This window comes from Falco peregrinus, chromosome 10, assembly GCF_023634155.1.
Source record: "Falco peregrinus isolate bFalPer1 chromosome 10, bFalPer1.pri, whole genome shotgun sequence".
Classification (NCBI taxonomy): Eukaryota; Metazoa; Chordata; class Aves; order Falconiformes; family Falconidae; genus Falco; species Falco peregrinus.
Genome location: NC_073730.1, coordinates 33836164 through 33849806, shown reverse-complemented (window position 1 = coordinate 33849806; position 13643 = coordinate 33836164). Strand labels below are relative to the sequence as shown.

Genomic DNA, 13643 nt, shown 5'->3' with positions numbered 1-13643 from the left:
CTGAGGGCTGTCAAACTCTAAATGAAGCCTGTTTCTGGGGTGCCCTGTCTGTGCTCGGGAACAGGCACCCCTCACTCACCCTCCCTGCTGGGAGCAAGTGCAAGGGAGACCGTGGCGGGGGCTGTACGTGCGAGCCTGCAGCAAGGCCACCCCTCCATCCCAAAAGCAGTGACCTGCATGATTTCAGCTGTGTAGCTCCAGGATGAAGGTCAAAGCAGACCCTGCAGTCTCCTCTCCAAAGGAATCCGATGGAATCCCGACCTGCTTGCTCAGCAATGGGAAAGGGGGATTTGCTACCCTCAACATGGATAGAAAAGCTGCGAGAAGCACTGCCTGGGCTTGGTGACGCAGGAAGGTACGTCCTTGTGCGATGCCCAAGTGACTGTATAACAGTAATTATATCTGGCAAAGTCACTACAGAAAAAGGATCTGATTATCTTCACCTTCTGCGGGTCCCTACTGCTCTCCTGCACCAGCTCACAGCTCCGGGAATTCCCTGGGCAGTTTTCCAGGGCAGAAGGAGGAGGAGGCAAAGCAGCACAAGGTGTCTCGCCCCTGATTCCTCTGTGCTCTGCTTCCCGGAGGGGCTCTTGCAAACAGCTGATTTCCATTTAAAATTTCCTTTTAGAATTTCTCCTTGTTGTCAGCTGTTGTCTGCTCCATCCCAAGCAAATCCTGGCCAACAGGGGCATTCAGCTAGTGTCTCGTGGCCGTGTCCCTCCTGCGCTGGTCTGTCCCACCCAAGACAGAGGTACTGCACAGGACATGTCTCTCCCCTTTCCACTCTTTCTCCCAGGATGCAGGAGACCTTCCCACTCTTTTGCCTCTGCTAAGTTGACTCACGGCTCCTTTCCTACTGTTCTTACTGCAGGAAAGACGCAAATCCTTCCCCGAACACAGAAGCCTGTTGGTTTTTCGTGTTGCCTTACTTGCCAAACAAATACTTCTTTGAAAGAGCTGCCCTGTGGCTCGTGCTGGTCTGGCTCAGCTCTGTACCCAGCTAGGTACAGCCCTTGGCTGCACAACATGGGCAACACTCAGCTGCCCAGCTGGGCTCTGTGGCTGAGAGGGACCTGCCAAAAAGAGCAAGACCCCAGCCTGAACCACCTAATTGGGTTCAGATGGACAGTGGCTGAGGGATGGTAATCCACCCAAAACCTCGGAAGACTTGGAAAATATCTGAAAATGGGGTGTCTGCCTTTGAGCAAATGTGGCTAGCTGAGATAGCGAATCAGCTACTAATCACTGGTTAGCATTTCATTGTGGCTAATAAATACCTCATAAACACCAGAAATTATGTTTTTATAAATCAGCTGTGGAAGTCCCCATTAATCAGAATCGTTTAGGTTGGAAAAGATCCTTAAGATCATCAACCCAGGCCTGACAAGGCCACCGCTAACCCATGTCCCTAAGCACCACAGCCAGAAGCTTCCACACTCATCCCAGCCTGCAAGCAGCAGCATTGCCCTTCTGTGACTGGGATGTAATTATGGCTTTTGAAACCATGGGTTATTAAGCACTGCATGTTGGGATAAGCAATAATTTCTTCGCAAGTTTCACCTGTGACAGTCACCGCTGGTCTACACAGGAGGAGCAGGGGACTGGAGCAGGCAAACTTGCTGTCCCAGATATGCCACCAAAGAGCCAGGCAGAAATATGTGTACTTGGGGTGCACAGGAGGCAGGGCAGGTGGTCTGCAAGAGAAGCTGGGGAGAACTACATCCCTGTAGAGTTTCAGAAGTGTTTTAGAGCTGTTATTCCCCAAACCAGGCCCTGCAGCCCACAGAATCAGGGGAAACATTTAAGGCACCATCTTTAACCATGTTTTCACTTACACCATCTGTGCGAGGAACAGAGCTCTGGACTGTCCCGTCCTGAGGTCAGCAGCACAGGGAGGCCCTCAGGCAGCTGTACCAGCTGCTCTGGCTGCAGTTTGTATTGCTGCAGTTTAATAACAATAAAAAAAGTAAAGCTTTGCAAAAGGGTTTCTTAAACACCCCTGTCTTGGCCAGCACAAGAGTTACTGAAGACAGATCCTGAAGACACCCCTTGGCCAAGGGTAATACTCAGTTTTGAAGCCTCCCCGTTGGAGCTGAGCTCTTCACATGGACATTTGTCCCCCTTGCTCTCTTCCTGCTTAATCTTGTGGCCTCGGAGCACCACAAATGCCCTTTGTCACATGTTAAAATTGGAGTATTCCTCAGCTCCCAGCCCAAGCATGCTGCTGGGGACCCCCTCTGCCCCCGGCAGCTCTGCTCCACGCCAGCTGCCTCAGGGCCACCTTTTTCGTTTACAGACTTCCAGGGGGAAAGCTCTGGTCCAAGCCCAAGGTCAGTCTCAGAAAAAGAACACCCCATTCTGGAGAAAATAAGAGATTTTTCATCCAAGCAATGCAACACCCCCTTCCCGGCCACAGTTGGACACAGGGACGATTTTAATTGTCACGGTGGGAGATGCTGCTGTTTGTACAATCTGGCTGTCTTCAGGGAATCAGGGCTGAACAAACTGCATCCATCAACCCCAGCGTGAACCCTCTGCTCCACAGCTGGCGTCCTCCGGCCTCGGCGCTCTGCAGCCAGCAGCCAGGGCTGAGCGGACCCCCCCAGCACGCCCAGCAAAGGCAACCAGCCCCTGTGGCGGCCGCCATGGCCAGCTGGCCAAGATGGCCGTCTGAGGGCCGGGAATGGCCCCTGGGGGGGAGGCCGGAGCGGCCCCGCTCTGGGTGAAGACGGGTAGCTCTGGAGAAGCAGGCTGGGGGTCTGCCCGCGGCCTGGCCCCTGGCTGGAGCCCGCCTGGGCATGGCTGCCTCAGCCCGGCGAGTGCCCCTCCTGCGCTCCCGCCATGGGGGCCGGCAGCCATTTTGGAGCGTGAGGGAGGGCAGCGCCTCGGCGGGGGCTACAGCCGGGATAGGGACGGCGGGGCCGGGGAAGGCGGCGGGGCCGGGGAAGGAGCTGCGCTCGGCCGCTCCCGCCGCTGGGCCATGAGGCGGCAGGCGAGCGGGCCCCCTCTCCCGCCCAGCATGGCGGCAGCCGGGGCGGCGGCCGGGGCGGAGCGGGGCTGAGGGCGGTGGGAGCGGCTGCCGCGGTCCCGGCTCCCTCGGCAGTTGTGGCGGTGCAGCAGCCGGGAGGTGGGCGCCTTCTCCTGCCAGGCACCGCGCTCCCCGCGCCGCTGAGCCGGCCCGCCGTCAGAGGGGGTGCGTGGGGAGAGGGCGCCTGGGGAAATCCCCCATGAATGCGGGAAATACCCTAAAGCCTCTTGTTTTGTTTGCCAGCGTGAGGGGGCAAATCAAAGCAGCGGACCGTAGCGCCCTTAGCCCGAAAGATGTGGTGGCTTCTCTGGGGGAAAGGCTGCAGGAGTACCTCAGGTCAGCCCTGCCGCATTTAATGGCAGCGCGGGTGGAAAGCTGACTCGTATTTTAAGTGTTGAAATAAAATCAGCCTTAGATATGAGCCGTGGAGCAAGCCGGGGGGGGGGGGCGGCAGCGCCTGGGCTCTGCGGTGCCGGGGGCTGAGGGAGGCGTGATGGAGGGAGACACTCACTTGTGTTGCTGTGTGGGATTAAGAGGGGTGGAGCACATCCCGTCTCCAACAGCTTTAACCACACATTCGACTTGTTGTGTCGATTATTATTTTTATTTTTTGACAGGGGGGTCGAGGGGAAGGCTAGGTTTACGGTGCCTTTTTGAGGCCCGGGGGTCCCGCTGCGGTACCCGCCAGCCATCGCCAGGGACGCCGCAGCGCCCGCCGCCCCCAGCCCGGCAGCGCCGGCATCCCCGGGGCCCGCCCGGGCGGGTGGATGGAACGTAGAATAAAAACGGAGAGAAAACCAGCAGCGCGGGGCCGCAGCGTGGCCGCGGGTGCCGAGCGGGAGCGGGGCTCTCCCCGCAGCCCCGGAACCGAGCTGAGGCGAGCCCGGCCTGGCCGGGGCTCCGGCCGCAGGCGCCGCTCCCCCGCCGCCGGTAGGCGATTTTAGACTGGTTTGGCTGGACGCTGGAGCTGATGGCTACAGGTGAATTCGTTTTCACTTGTCATAACGTTAAGTGTGCGTGGGATGTATGCCGAGGAGGGGGTGGTGGGGGGGTGGTGGTAGTGGTTTATTTCTCTGTAACGCAAGAAAAAAGGGTGGGAGGGGAGCGACTTAATTGCTTATTTCAGAAACGCACCGTAAAATTACCGAGATGGTGTGAACGTTGCCTTTCTTGTTCCTCTCTCCCTGTTGTCCCCTCCTTTTCCCCTCTCTGCAGGCCACCTCTGTGTAGGGGTGTGTAAAGTTGAAGAACTCGGGCTTTTTCAGTTAAAATCTTCACTCGTATCGCAGCGCAGCAAACATGCCTGAACAAAGCAATGATTACAGGGTGGTTGTGTTTGGAGCAGCGGGGGTTGGCAAAAGCTCCTTGGTCCTTCGTTTTGTAAGGGGAACTTTCAGGGAAACCTATATCCCCACAATCGAAGATACGTACCGGCAGGTAATCAGCTGTGACAAGAGCATCTGCACCCTTCAGATTACAGACACCACGGGAAGCCATCAGTTCCCTGCTATGCAGCGGCTGTCTATATCCAAAGGGCATGCTTTCATCTTGGTGTACTCCGTCACCAGCAGGCAGTCCATGGAAGATCTTCAGCCCATCTTTGAACAGATTTGTCACATTAAAGGGGACATCCAAAAAATCCCCATAATGTTGGTGGGTAACAAAAGTGATGAGACCCAGAGGGAGCTGGATGCTAGCGAGGGGCAAGCGTTAGCCAGCAAGTGGAAGTGCTCCTTCATGGAGACGTCAGCCAAAATGAACTACAACGTGCAGGAGCTCTTCCAGGAGCTCTTGAATCTGGAGAAGAGGAGAACTGTCAGTCTCCAGGTGGACGGAAAGAAGTCCAAGCAGCAGAAAAAGAAAGATAAACTGCAAGGCAAGTGCTCTGTTATGTGATTGACTTTGACTGGACTTGCACCACTGCATGGTGTAATCGGAGCATGGACTCCCCCAGAAAATAGTTTCTGATGGAGTTTTCAGACAAATCCATGCCTTATAGAGCTATTGCTTTTTGCTAACATCTCAGCTGGATTATTTTATGGGTTGGTTTTAAAGAGGATGGCTTTCTGCATGTTTGTTTTTTAAAAACAATAAATGTTCAGTGTTAGTTATGACATGTGGCTAGAAGTTTTTAATGCAAGAAGTTTACAGAAGAGAAGAATGTCGGTCAGAAACAAACATCTCTATTTCAGTGAGTACATGCTAGTTCTTAAGTATTTCCAGTCTATTAGCTCAAAAGAAATCATAGTATCTATAATATGTAGACTTCAAAAATTGTTTTCAGAAATCTGTTGACCAGAGCAAATCTTTATCAAAGCTGGGCATTTGCCCTGCAAATGAACATGTATGTAGCTCCAGATGCTTGCGGTTTTGGCAAACTGCTTTGCCTACCAAAGACGCAGGTTTTCCATGGTAGAAGTTTTCCTGTGTGCTATGCAATTCCTCAGACTTTTGCAGTTCCGTGAGCAATTACAGCTATACCTGCATATGATGAGGCTGTTTGCTTTGTTATCCCCTTTACTCTGACTTGCCCTGTTCACTGAGGCAGGAGGTTCCATGTGCTCTGGCTCCAAGTTCAGGGTTGATTCTCAGCATCCTTAAGCAGGAGCTGCCTCCTTCATGAAGGTAATCGGGTTGTTTTAAGTGCCAGTTGATGGGGTAGCTGGTTGTCTTTGCAATTCACCTTTTTCAGTTGTCAGTCTGGTTTTGCACGTAGCTGAAGCTACATTTGCAGTCTTCCTGGAGTTCTCTTAGGTGTTATTTTCCCCCCTCTCTTACTTCATCCATGTTACTTGGGTTTTAGTTGAGACATGACAAATTGATTCAGGTAACGCTGCTTCGGTAAGAAACATCTACTCTCGGAAGCTGCATGTTAAAAGCAAACTTCTCTCTGATGGTAAGTGTCTGCTAAAAGTCTCCAAAATTAAAGGACTAGAGGTATGGGCTTAGTCTATCTCGTCTCCCTCCCCCTGCTGGGTTTTGCTTGGGTTTGGGGTTTTTTTGCTATTGTTAACTAGAGACAAGCATGATAAACCTCATCTGCAGTGTGTTGTTGAGAAAGATTTCAGGAAAGTGCAAGTATTCACTATCAGCCTGTGCCATAGATCTCCTGTTTTGTGTGTTAGTCCAAGCAGAAGACTGTAAGGACTTCAGTATCACACTGCAGATTTGATTTTTACACAACAGGGTAGTCTTGACGCAAGAGACATCGGGGAAAGGAATTGCTTCTTTTTATAGCACTTTTCTAATGAAATAATGTTATTGTTGAACAACACGCGGAACGGGAGATGCTGGAAGGTTCGTACCCCTTCTTAGTTTGAAAGCATTAGTGTCTATTAATGCCTGCTGGGTTTCTATGTAAGATGCTAGAGGAATGCTAGAGATGCTGTCAGCTGTTATTTGTTCACGTGTTGCAGACCCATGCACAAAGCCAAGAAGTTTGTATCCATGTTAGTATCTCACGTATTTGAACAACTGAGAGTCGGTGCTGGCTCCTGATTGCTCCATTGTCTCCTGTGTGTGTCCATGAGTGGCTTTTCTAGTCTCCTCAGGCCGTTCCTGCACAAACCCGGGGGTCAGTTAGCTCCGCGTGTGCCAGGGGAGCTTGCCCCAGTTACAGCTGGAGCCCTCGCGCCGTTTGATTCAGCAGAAAACCTTTTAATTCATTACGATTTAAGAAACCCAAGCAAGTTATGCATGAGCGTTTGGTGCTGACTGACACACTACGTTTACCTGCCAAAATAAAGTGCTGATTTGCTAAGTTGATACAAAGGCTCTACACCTGATTTTTCTTACTGGAGATGATACCCCACAAGCTTCCAGTGGTGGTGCTGGTGCAGCCCTCTGTGCTGGTGCTGTGTGTCACCTTCACTTGCGTTGCAGTCAGGGGTGGGTCAAGCTGAAGGGCCACTGTAGAAGCAGCTGTAATGGCTTTGCTTGAAAATAACTCTTGCTTTTTCCTCTCTAACTCTGGGCCTGGATTTTGATCGTCTGTTCTTTGTTTCTAAGCCCTTACGCAATGCTTCTCTGTGGGTCGTTTTTAGCATCTGGCAATTACTATTGCAAAGACTATTTCAGTTCCATTCCAGCCTTTGAAACCCCTATAAGACAATTTATATTTAAGCTTTTTCAAAATGTCATGGGGCCTAATAATGTCTCTACAACTCCCACTGCCTTCATGGAGATGCCTGTGCAACGGCAGAGCAGCGTGTCTCTGCAATTATTCACACAGCCGAAATGTTCTGTAATGTGTCATTATCACTGTGGTGTTTTCCCTGTACATGGTACGGAGATCACGGGAGGACTGGGGTCCGGCAGAGCACAAGAAACAACTTAACATGAACAAAACAGGCTCAGTCCCGCTTGCCCCTGGGGGAATCGCTGGCAGATCCCCCTCAGCTGCCTTTGGTGGCTGCGAGGGGAGTCCCACAGGGCTGCGTGGGCCGTGCAGGTGCTGGGGTGCTCCTGGTGATGCAGGATGGTGCGTGGTGGCATCGGCACCCCAAGTCCAGCCTAGGAACCAGAGCAAACTGGGAACAAGTGATGCCGGGTGCGGCTGCCTTTCGTGCCGTGTAAATAATCTATGGTTTGGTGTGCTAGATCAATTGTATTGTAAATTAAAACTGTATTAATAAATAAATTGTGTAATTGTATTTGTTTCCATGTAAACCAAACTAGTCTGATTTTTGTGTGTGTGATTTATCGTTCTTGTAAGAAGGGACGTTTATTTGAATTGAACTGACGCTTGTCAGGATGTTGGCTATTAGAATTTCCATACAAATCTAAATTACAGGGCACAGTCTTCCAGGGAGCTATGTAGAGAATGACTGTAGTTAGTAACAGAGTGAAAAAGACCGTACTGCTTGGGGACGCTCATTAACCGCGCTACGAAACTGCGGCCATGTTCCACTTGTAAGTGATGGTTACTTCATAAAGCTTGTATTCGGATCTGCATCCTCGTAAGGCGGATCTGGTGGGTTTGTGTGTGCTGGGACAGGTGGTGACACCATTCCTCTGGTGCTGGCATAACCAGTGCTCCTGGGCTGACGTTCTGGAGCGGTGGCGTACTGTAGAATTAACGGCCCTTGGACTAACTGGAGAATAGCTGAAGACCTGCCGTTTTTAGGGACTCGCAGGTAAGTTTTTGCTAAAACCATACTTGGAAGTCATGCCTCTTGCAGGGAGCATTTGGGGAGTTCACTGCACGCGTGCTTAAGTGTATTTCTCATGTAGGAGCACTTTGCTGAATTAAAGGAATAATGATTTTTCTTCAAGGGTTAAAGAGTTCTGTAGTGTAAGCAGTATGTGTTGGAAGTAAATGATTTAGCCATTTTTTTGATAAGTGCAGTTTAAAAAACTGAACAGATCTGGGGCTTTTTGTATTTTTTTGTGTTTTAAAAAAACCCAAAAAACCTCCAAAAAGACAAAACAAAAAACCCAACCCAAAACAAGGCAGGAGATATTCTCATGAAAGATATTCCGGTAAAATCATTTGTCTGAAGTAAACAAGCAGTTCTGATGTCTGATAGAGCTAGCTCTTGTATTGTATTACAGGCTTTGTCCTCAACTGCTGTTTGCCAACGGCATGCTTTTTCGTCAGGCAGCAACAACATGTTTTTTGTGGAGCTATTTATGCGTCTGTAAACTCTTCAGCTTGGAGACATGCCTTGACACACTGCTCATATCTGGCAAGCAGAATGGTAACTCGCAATTTCTCAAGTTCGTTGTTTTTCTCTTTTTTGGGGGCAGTGGGTTTTTTTGTTTGTTTTCCCGTGATTTAATCAAGCTTCATTCAGGCCCAGAACTCTCTGTTTTTCTGAAATGTTCCTCACAAGTTCAGATGTGGTGAGCAAGGTCATGGAAGATGTTGATACAACTTGTTGAGCTGCTGTTAATGCCTCCATAACATCTTTCCAGGGTCAGGAGGTGAACACAGTTGACTAAAACTTCTCTGTGCAACATCCTGGATGAATCATGAGACCTGTCAGTAGCCTGGGCAGCTGAATGAGGGCCGAGGCATTTCAGGCAGGGTCACTTACTGCATTTACTCGCGACCCCCTCTCTCAGGACTTAACGAGGACTAGCAATTCCTGGCTTTGACCAGCTAGGTATGTATTTCCAGAAATAATTTAACCCTGTCTTTCATTTCTTCCACCAAGCAGCTGCTTTAATTTGGAAGCAACACAAACTGAGTTGAGCATTAACATGAGTTTTCCTTAGATCTGTGTTTCAGGATCTCGAGCTTGCTTTAAAGCTTGGCTCGAGTTTTGCTCACAAAGATCACTTCCTTGCTTTCTACTACTGTAGAGCTCTTAAATAATTTTCATAAACAGCATTGCAGGGTGTTTCCGGGAACTTGTTAAGCAATACTCGGACTAGGAGGTGTTAAATCATAAGTGTTTTATTAGACAAAGATAATAGCACTGCAGGCCTTCTGTTTCTTTCCTGGAGGAAAAATATTATAGCACCTCTCATTTTAAAGCTGTTCCAAGGTTTCCGCTCTGCAATCCAGAAATCCAGACATTTCTCAATTAGTAATATTTATTATTTCCATGCAACACTTCTCGACTGGCTTGAGGCAGCTTCCTTCCCGAGTCTGGCCAACAAATCAGTGTCAAGAGAAAACAGCAGGGAGGAGGATCACGAACAGCTCTTCTGTGACTTGCAAGAGAAAAATGTGAGCAGTAGCTGGAGTGTCCACCCACACATGTATTTTAAAAACAAGCAGACAGAATATCGCTGTATTCTAATTCCTCTTCCCAGAGCAAAGCAGGCACCTGAGTAATGCAACAGCCCTGAATAATAAGCAATATCACTTTATATGCATGGTCCATAGCTGCAAGGTACTCGGCACACTCCAGAAGAGTAAAAGCACATCTTAATCATCATCTTCCACCTTCCACAGTTTGTGGTGTAAATTAAGTACGTGAAAGCATCTAAGAGCTCATGAAAATGCTAAAGATGGCTTAAAACTAATTGCAGCGCAGCAGTCTCCTGGTTAATGGCTATTGCCGCATGCTAGGCTAGTGCTGCTACCCCCAGTGATTTCCTTCCTCCCCCCGCCTTTGAACGTATATCTAGTAATGCAAAGGGACAGGAGGAGCTGAGAAGGGAGGGAATGATGGCTTTCCTCTTGTGCGAGGTCACCATATCCCTCATGGCAGAGCCTCACCTCGCTGGCATGGCAGGCACGGGGTCTGCTTCACCCGGCCCGACTGCTGCTGTTGGTTCTTTTCAGATTTCCAGCAAGTCTGAAAATTAGAGGAGGAAGGAATGGGGCAAATTGCCTGGCTTAGCGCACAGCCGGAGCCTTCCAACCCAACCATCCGTAACTGCTCCTGCAGCTCTCCTGTTGCCCCCCACCCTGGCTGGGTGGATCAGATGGGTGTGTGGGGAGCACCGTGGGCCATCGCTTCTTGGCAGCCGGTGCTGAGAACTTGCTCCTTGACCTGAGGAGACGGCAAATATGATTTGCTGCAAGACAGCTGCTCTGTGAACCCTCCCATGAGCTCTTCTGACAAGGATAAATGGTATGAGGTGATGGGGTCTCTTCCCGCTCCAGCAGGACACTGAGACCTGGGAGCAGCCGCTGGCATATGACAGGCATCCTCAACAGTGCTCCCAGGGCCACGTGTCCACAGAGACTCAGCTCCTGGATTTTATCAAGCTATTTGGGGTCAATTCTCTATTTATATTTATTTAGCTCTGGCACGTGCAGTGATCTGTATCTGTTGGAGACTGACTCCTACTTAGCTCCAGTGAAAATTAAGCACTTGGGCAAGTGCTGGCAAAGAATTGGAAGCTGAAAGCAACCAAAACTTACTTCTCCTTGTGCACAGCGTTCCCCAAGTAGTGCTGAAGTGACTTGGGTGCTCAGTCCCTTTGGCTCTGGGAGTCCAAGTGAATAAGGCACTGCGCAGCCTGCATAGTTTGCTAGTGTGGCACTCATACCATCCCCAATATGCAGAATTAATTCAGCCTGCTCTTCTAGGCTGCTCCCCTCGACCAAACGGCCAGGCAGGGCTGCAGCTTTTCTGTCTGAGCTACTTAAGATGTGGGTCTAGACAAATCAATGAGCGAAAACCTGATCCTCCAAGAGCCGCTGTAAGCAGAGGTAACCTCATTGCTGCCGTGAGTAAATACAGTGATAACTCCAGAGCAAAGTACATGTGTGCTCCTGGTTGGAAACAGTCTTTTACTGAAAGGTGTTGGATCTATCTTTAATGACTGCAATTTAAAACATTTTACTGATAACAATATACTATTAACACACCTGTGATGAGACCCCTGCCCCTCACCAGCTGAGCTGATGATGTCTCCTCCAGGAGACGAGATGGTTTTCCTGCACCTGTGAATGCTGCCCCACCGCTAAAACCTCTGGGCAGCACAGGAGTAAAAGCCTCACGTCTCAAGTGGCCGCAAGAGTCTTGTTGTTTCACCTCTGTTCTTTTTGAAAGGGCACTTGTGAGGTGACAGCTGTTTGTACCCAGACGTGAGGCTAAAATAAAACCCGTCACTAACATAACAATACGCACGGCTGAGCAACCTGCGTGTGCAGTGGTGCTCCGGGCTACCCATGAGAGGCAGGGATGCTGCATTTGCAGTTCGTCGACCAGAAGCAGGCAGAATCTGGCAAACATCAAAACATCAACATGGACTGCTCAGCAAAGCCTCTGGGTGAGCTTTAGCCAGCCCCTGTCTCCTGGGGCTGAGCCTGTGGCAGTGCAGGACTGGGCTGGAGGTGCCCATGAGCGGCTCCTGCAGCCCCCCAGACGCGCGAGAGGGGGGTAGGACGTGTTCAGGGTGTGCAGCGGTGTGACGCAGTGCCCTGGTGTGATCACATCCTCAACACCAAGAGGCAGCACAGCCAGATGGTGAGAGCTGGCCAGCAGAAATCAAAATTTTTTTCTTCCAGTGGAGAACAGAAAGTCTTTTTTACCCAGAATGACAGTATGGGCAAGGATGTAACATGTACCTTGATGAAGACTCTCCTTTTAAAAATGCATCCTGTTTTCCCACCCAGGTAACTGTAAGACGAAAGTCATCTCTGATGGATTTTTTTTCTGCATAATTCTATTGTTTTTTTTAGGGATCAGTATCTGAAGAGCTTATGTGCGTGCACTGCCTTGTGCTCACGTATGACTACAAGGTTTCTGTTGCCCGTGATGGAGGGATGGTTGAAGGTCCCGCTGTTTGCTGCCACCAGCCAGGCTGTCCCCGCAGCATGAGGGTCACCCGCCCCACTCCCCGCACAGAGAGGGCTGTGCTGTGGTGTCATGGGGGCTGTTCTGTTCCTGACTGGGCTCCCTTCCACCCCCTGGAGCCCCTGCTCCCACCCTGCCGCAGGGCAAGCGTCTGGCCGGGTGGGAAGCAGGCAGAGCACCACACCAAAGTCTCTGGCATGGAGAGCAGCAGGGAGCTTTCTTTTTATATCTGAGTGATGCATTTGTGCCTTTCAGACTAAAAATACCTAAGGATGGAGATATGAAGACTCTTCTCTCCTATGCTGTAGTTTTTCCCTTGTTCCTTCATGGTTTTCTGCAACCCCTGCATCCCATTATCTGCCTCAGGCTGCCTGTGGGCTCCTGGCGGGCGAGGGATGAGCAGCTCACACCCAGGTAGTGAAAATCCCTCCCTGGAGGGAAAAATCTGAGTCAGGTGGAGCCACTGGACCAAGACTGAGGTCTCGTCTGAGATAGGAGTGATGAAAATGCTTCTTCAGCCAGTGCTGGCTGCCCATGTCCTGCTGCCGTGGAGCAGACAGCTCTTGACTGCATCACCGTTGGTGATGCTACCGCGGGCACGGAGCATCCTGGGGGGGCAGGGGATGGAGCAGACCCCAGCCAGCGGATAAAACCTACCTCTGCAAAGTGCTCAGCCCTGCACAGGGCTGAACTAAACGTGGAGGTGAGGGAACAGCTGAACAGGCTCCCTCCGCCTCCGAGGAGCAGCACACACCAGAGCTGCAAGATCTAGGTCTGTCCCCGTGCAGTCCTGGCATGTCATTCCTCCAAAGTAAAGCCCACAAAAGGAAAGGGGAAGTAAATGAATAAATAAGGGGATGTTTGTGCTCAAATTGTTTCAGCGATTTCTGCCGTCAGATGCTTTACCAGCTGGCCAAGCTGGAATGGAGAGATTGGCTGATCTCTTGATTATCTGCAGAGATCAGCCAGAATGTGGCTCAAAAATGAAAACTATTTCTATTGACTGTAAGAAATTACTCTTTCCCACAGGCGTAATTCCAGCCATTGATTTGTTATCTTGTTTTTTAGGTGAAAAAATAGTTTCTACACACAAGAAAGAAGATGCTGATGGCTGGCTGATGTTTGTCCATAATGTGAGTCACATGTAACAGAAGGATATTGGCTGGTTAATATTTTTTGCTGCATTTATTGCTGCTCGAAACAGCCTTAGCATGGTGCAGGGTGCCACCTGACATGGCCCCCCAGCAGCAGCTGGGGCAGGGCTGGGGGTGGGTTCAGCCCATGGGACAGGGATGGGGTGATGACCAGCCGCATCTCTGTGGTGTGCCGGCCGGTGCTGGGGGTGCTGCGACGCACCCAGCAAGGGAGGCAGGTTGTGTGATTTGGAATATATTCAGCAATTTTATCAAATT

The 13643-nt window shown here is 50.4% G+C and overlaps 1 protein-coding gene across 1 annotated transcript; it reads left to right on the top strand.

Annotated features, from left to right (window-relative positions):
- Positions 1 to 3020: 3020 nt before the first annotated feature.
- DIRAS3 (DIRAS family GTPase 3) lies at positions 3021 to 5142 on the top strand. The gene is made up of 2 exons (XM_055815800.1): positions 3021 to 4008; positions 4244 to 5142. Exon 2 carries the CDS (start codon positions 4328 to 4330, stop codon positions 4922 to 4924), a length of 597 nt encoding a protein of 198 aa, XP_055671775.1. The 5' UTR covers positions 3021 to 4008; positions 4244 to 4327; the 3' UTR covers positions 4925 to 5142.
- The last annotated feature ends 8501 nt before the right edge of the window (positions 5143 to 13643 follow it).

What these genes read in the sequence shown, in the direction of transcription:
- DIRAS3 (XM_055815800.1), top strand. Translation starts at nt 4,328, where the DNA reads ATGCCTGAACAAAGCAATGATTACAGGGTGGTTGTGTTTGGAGCAGCG.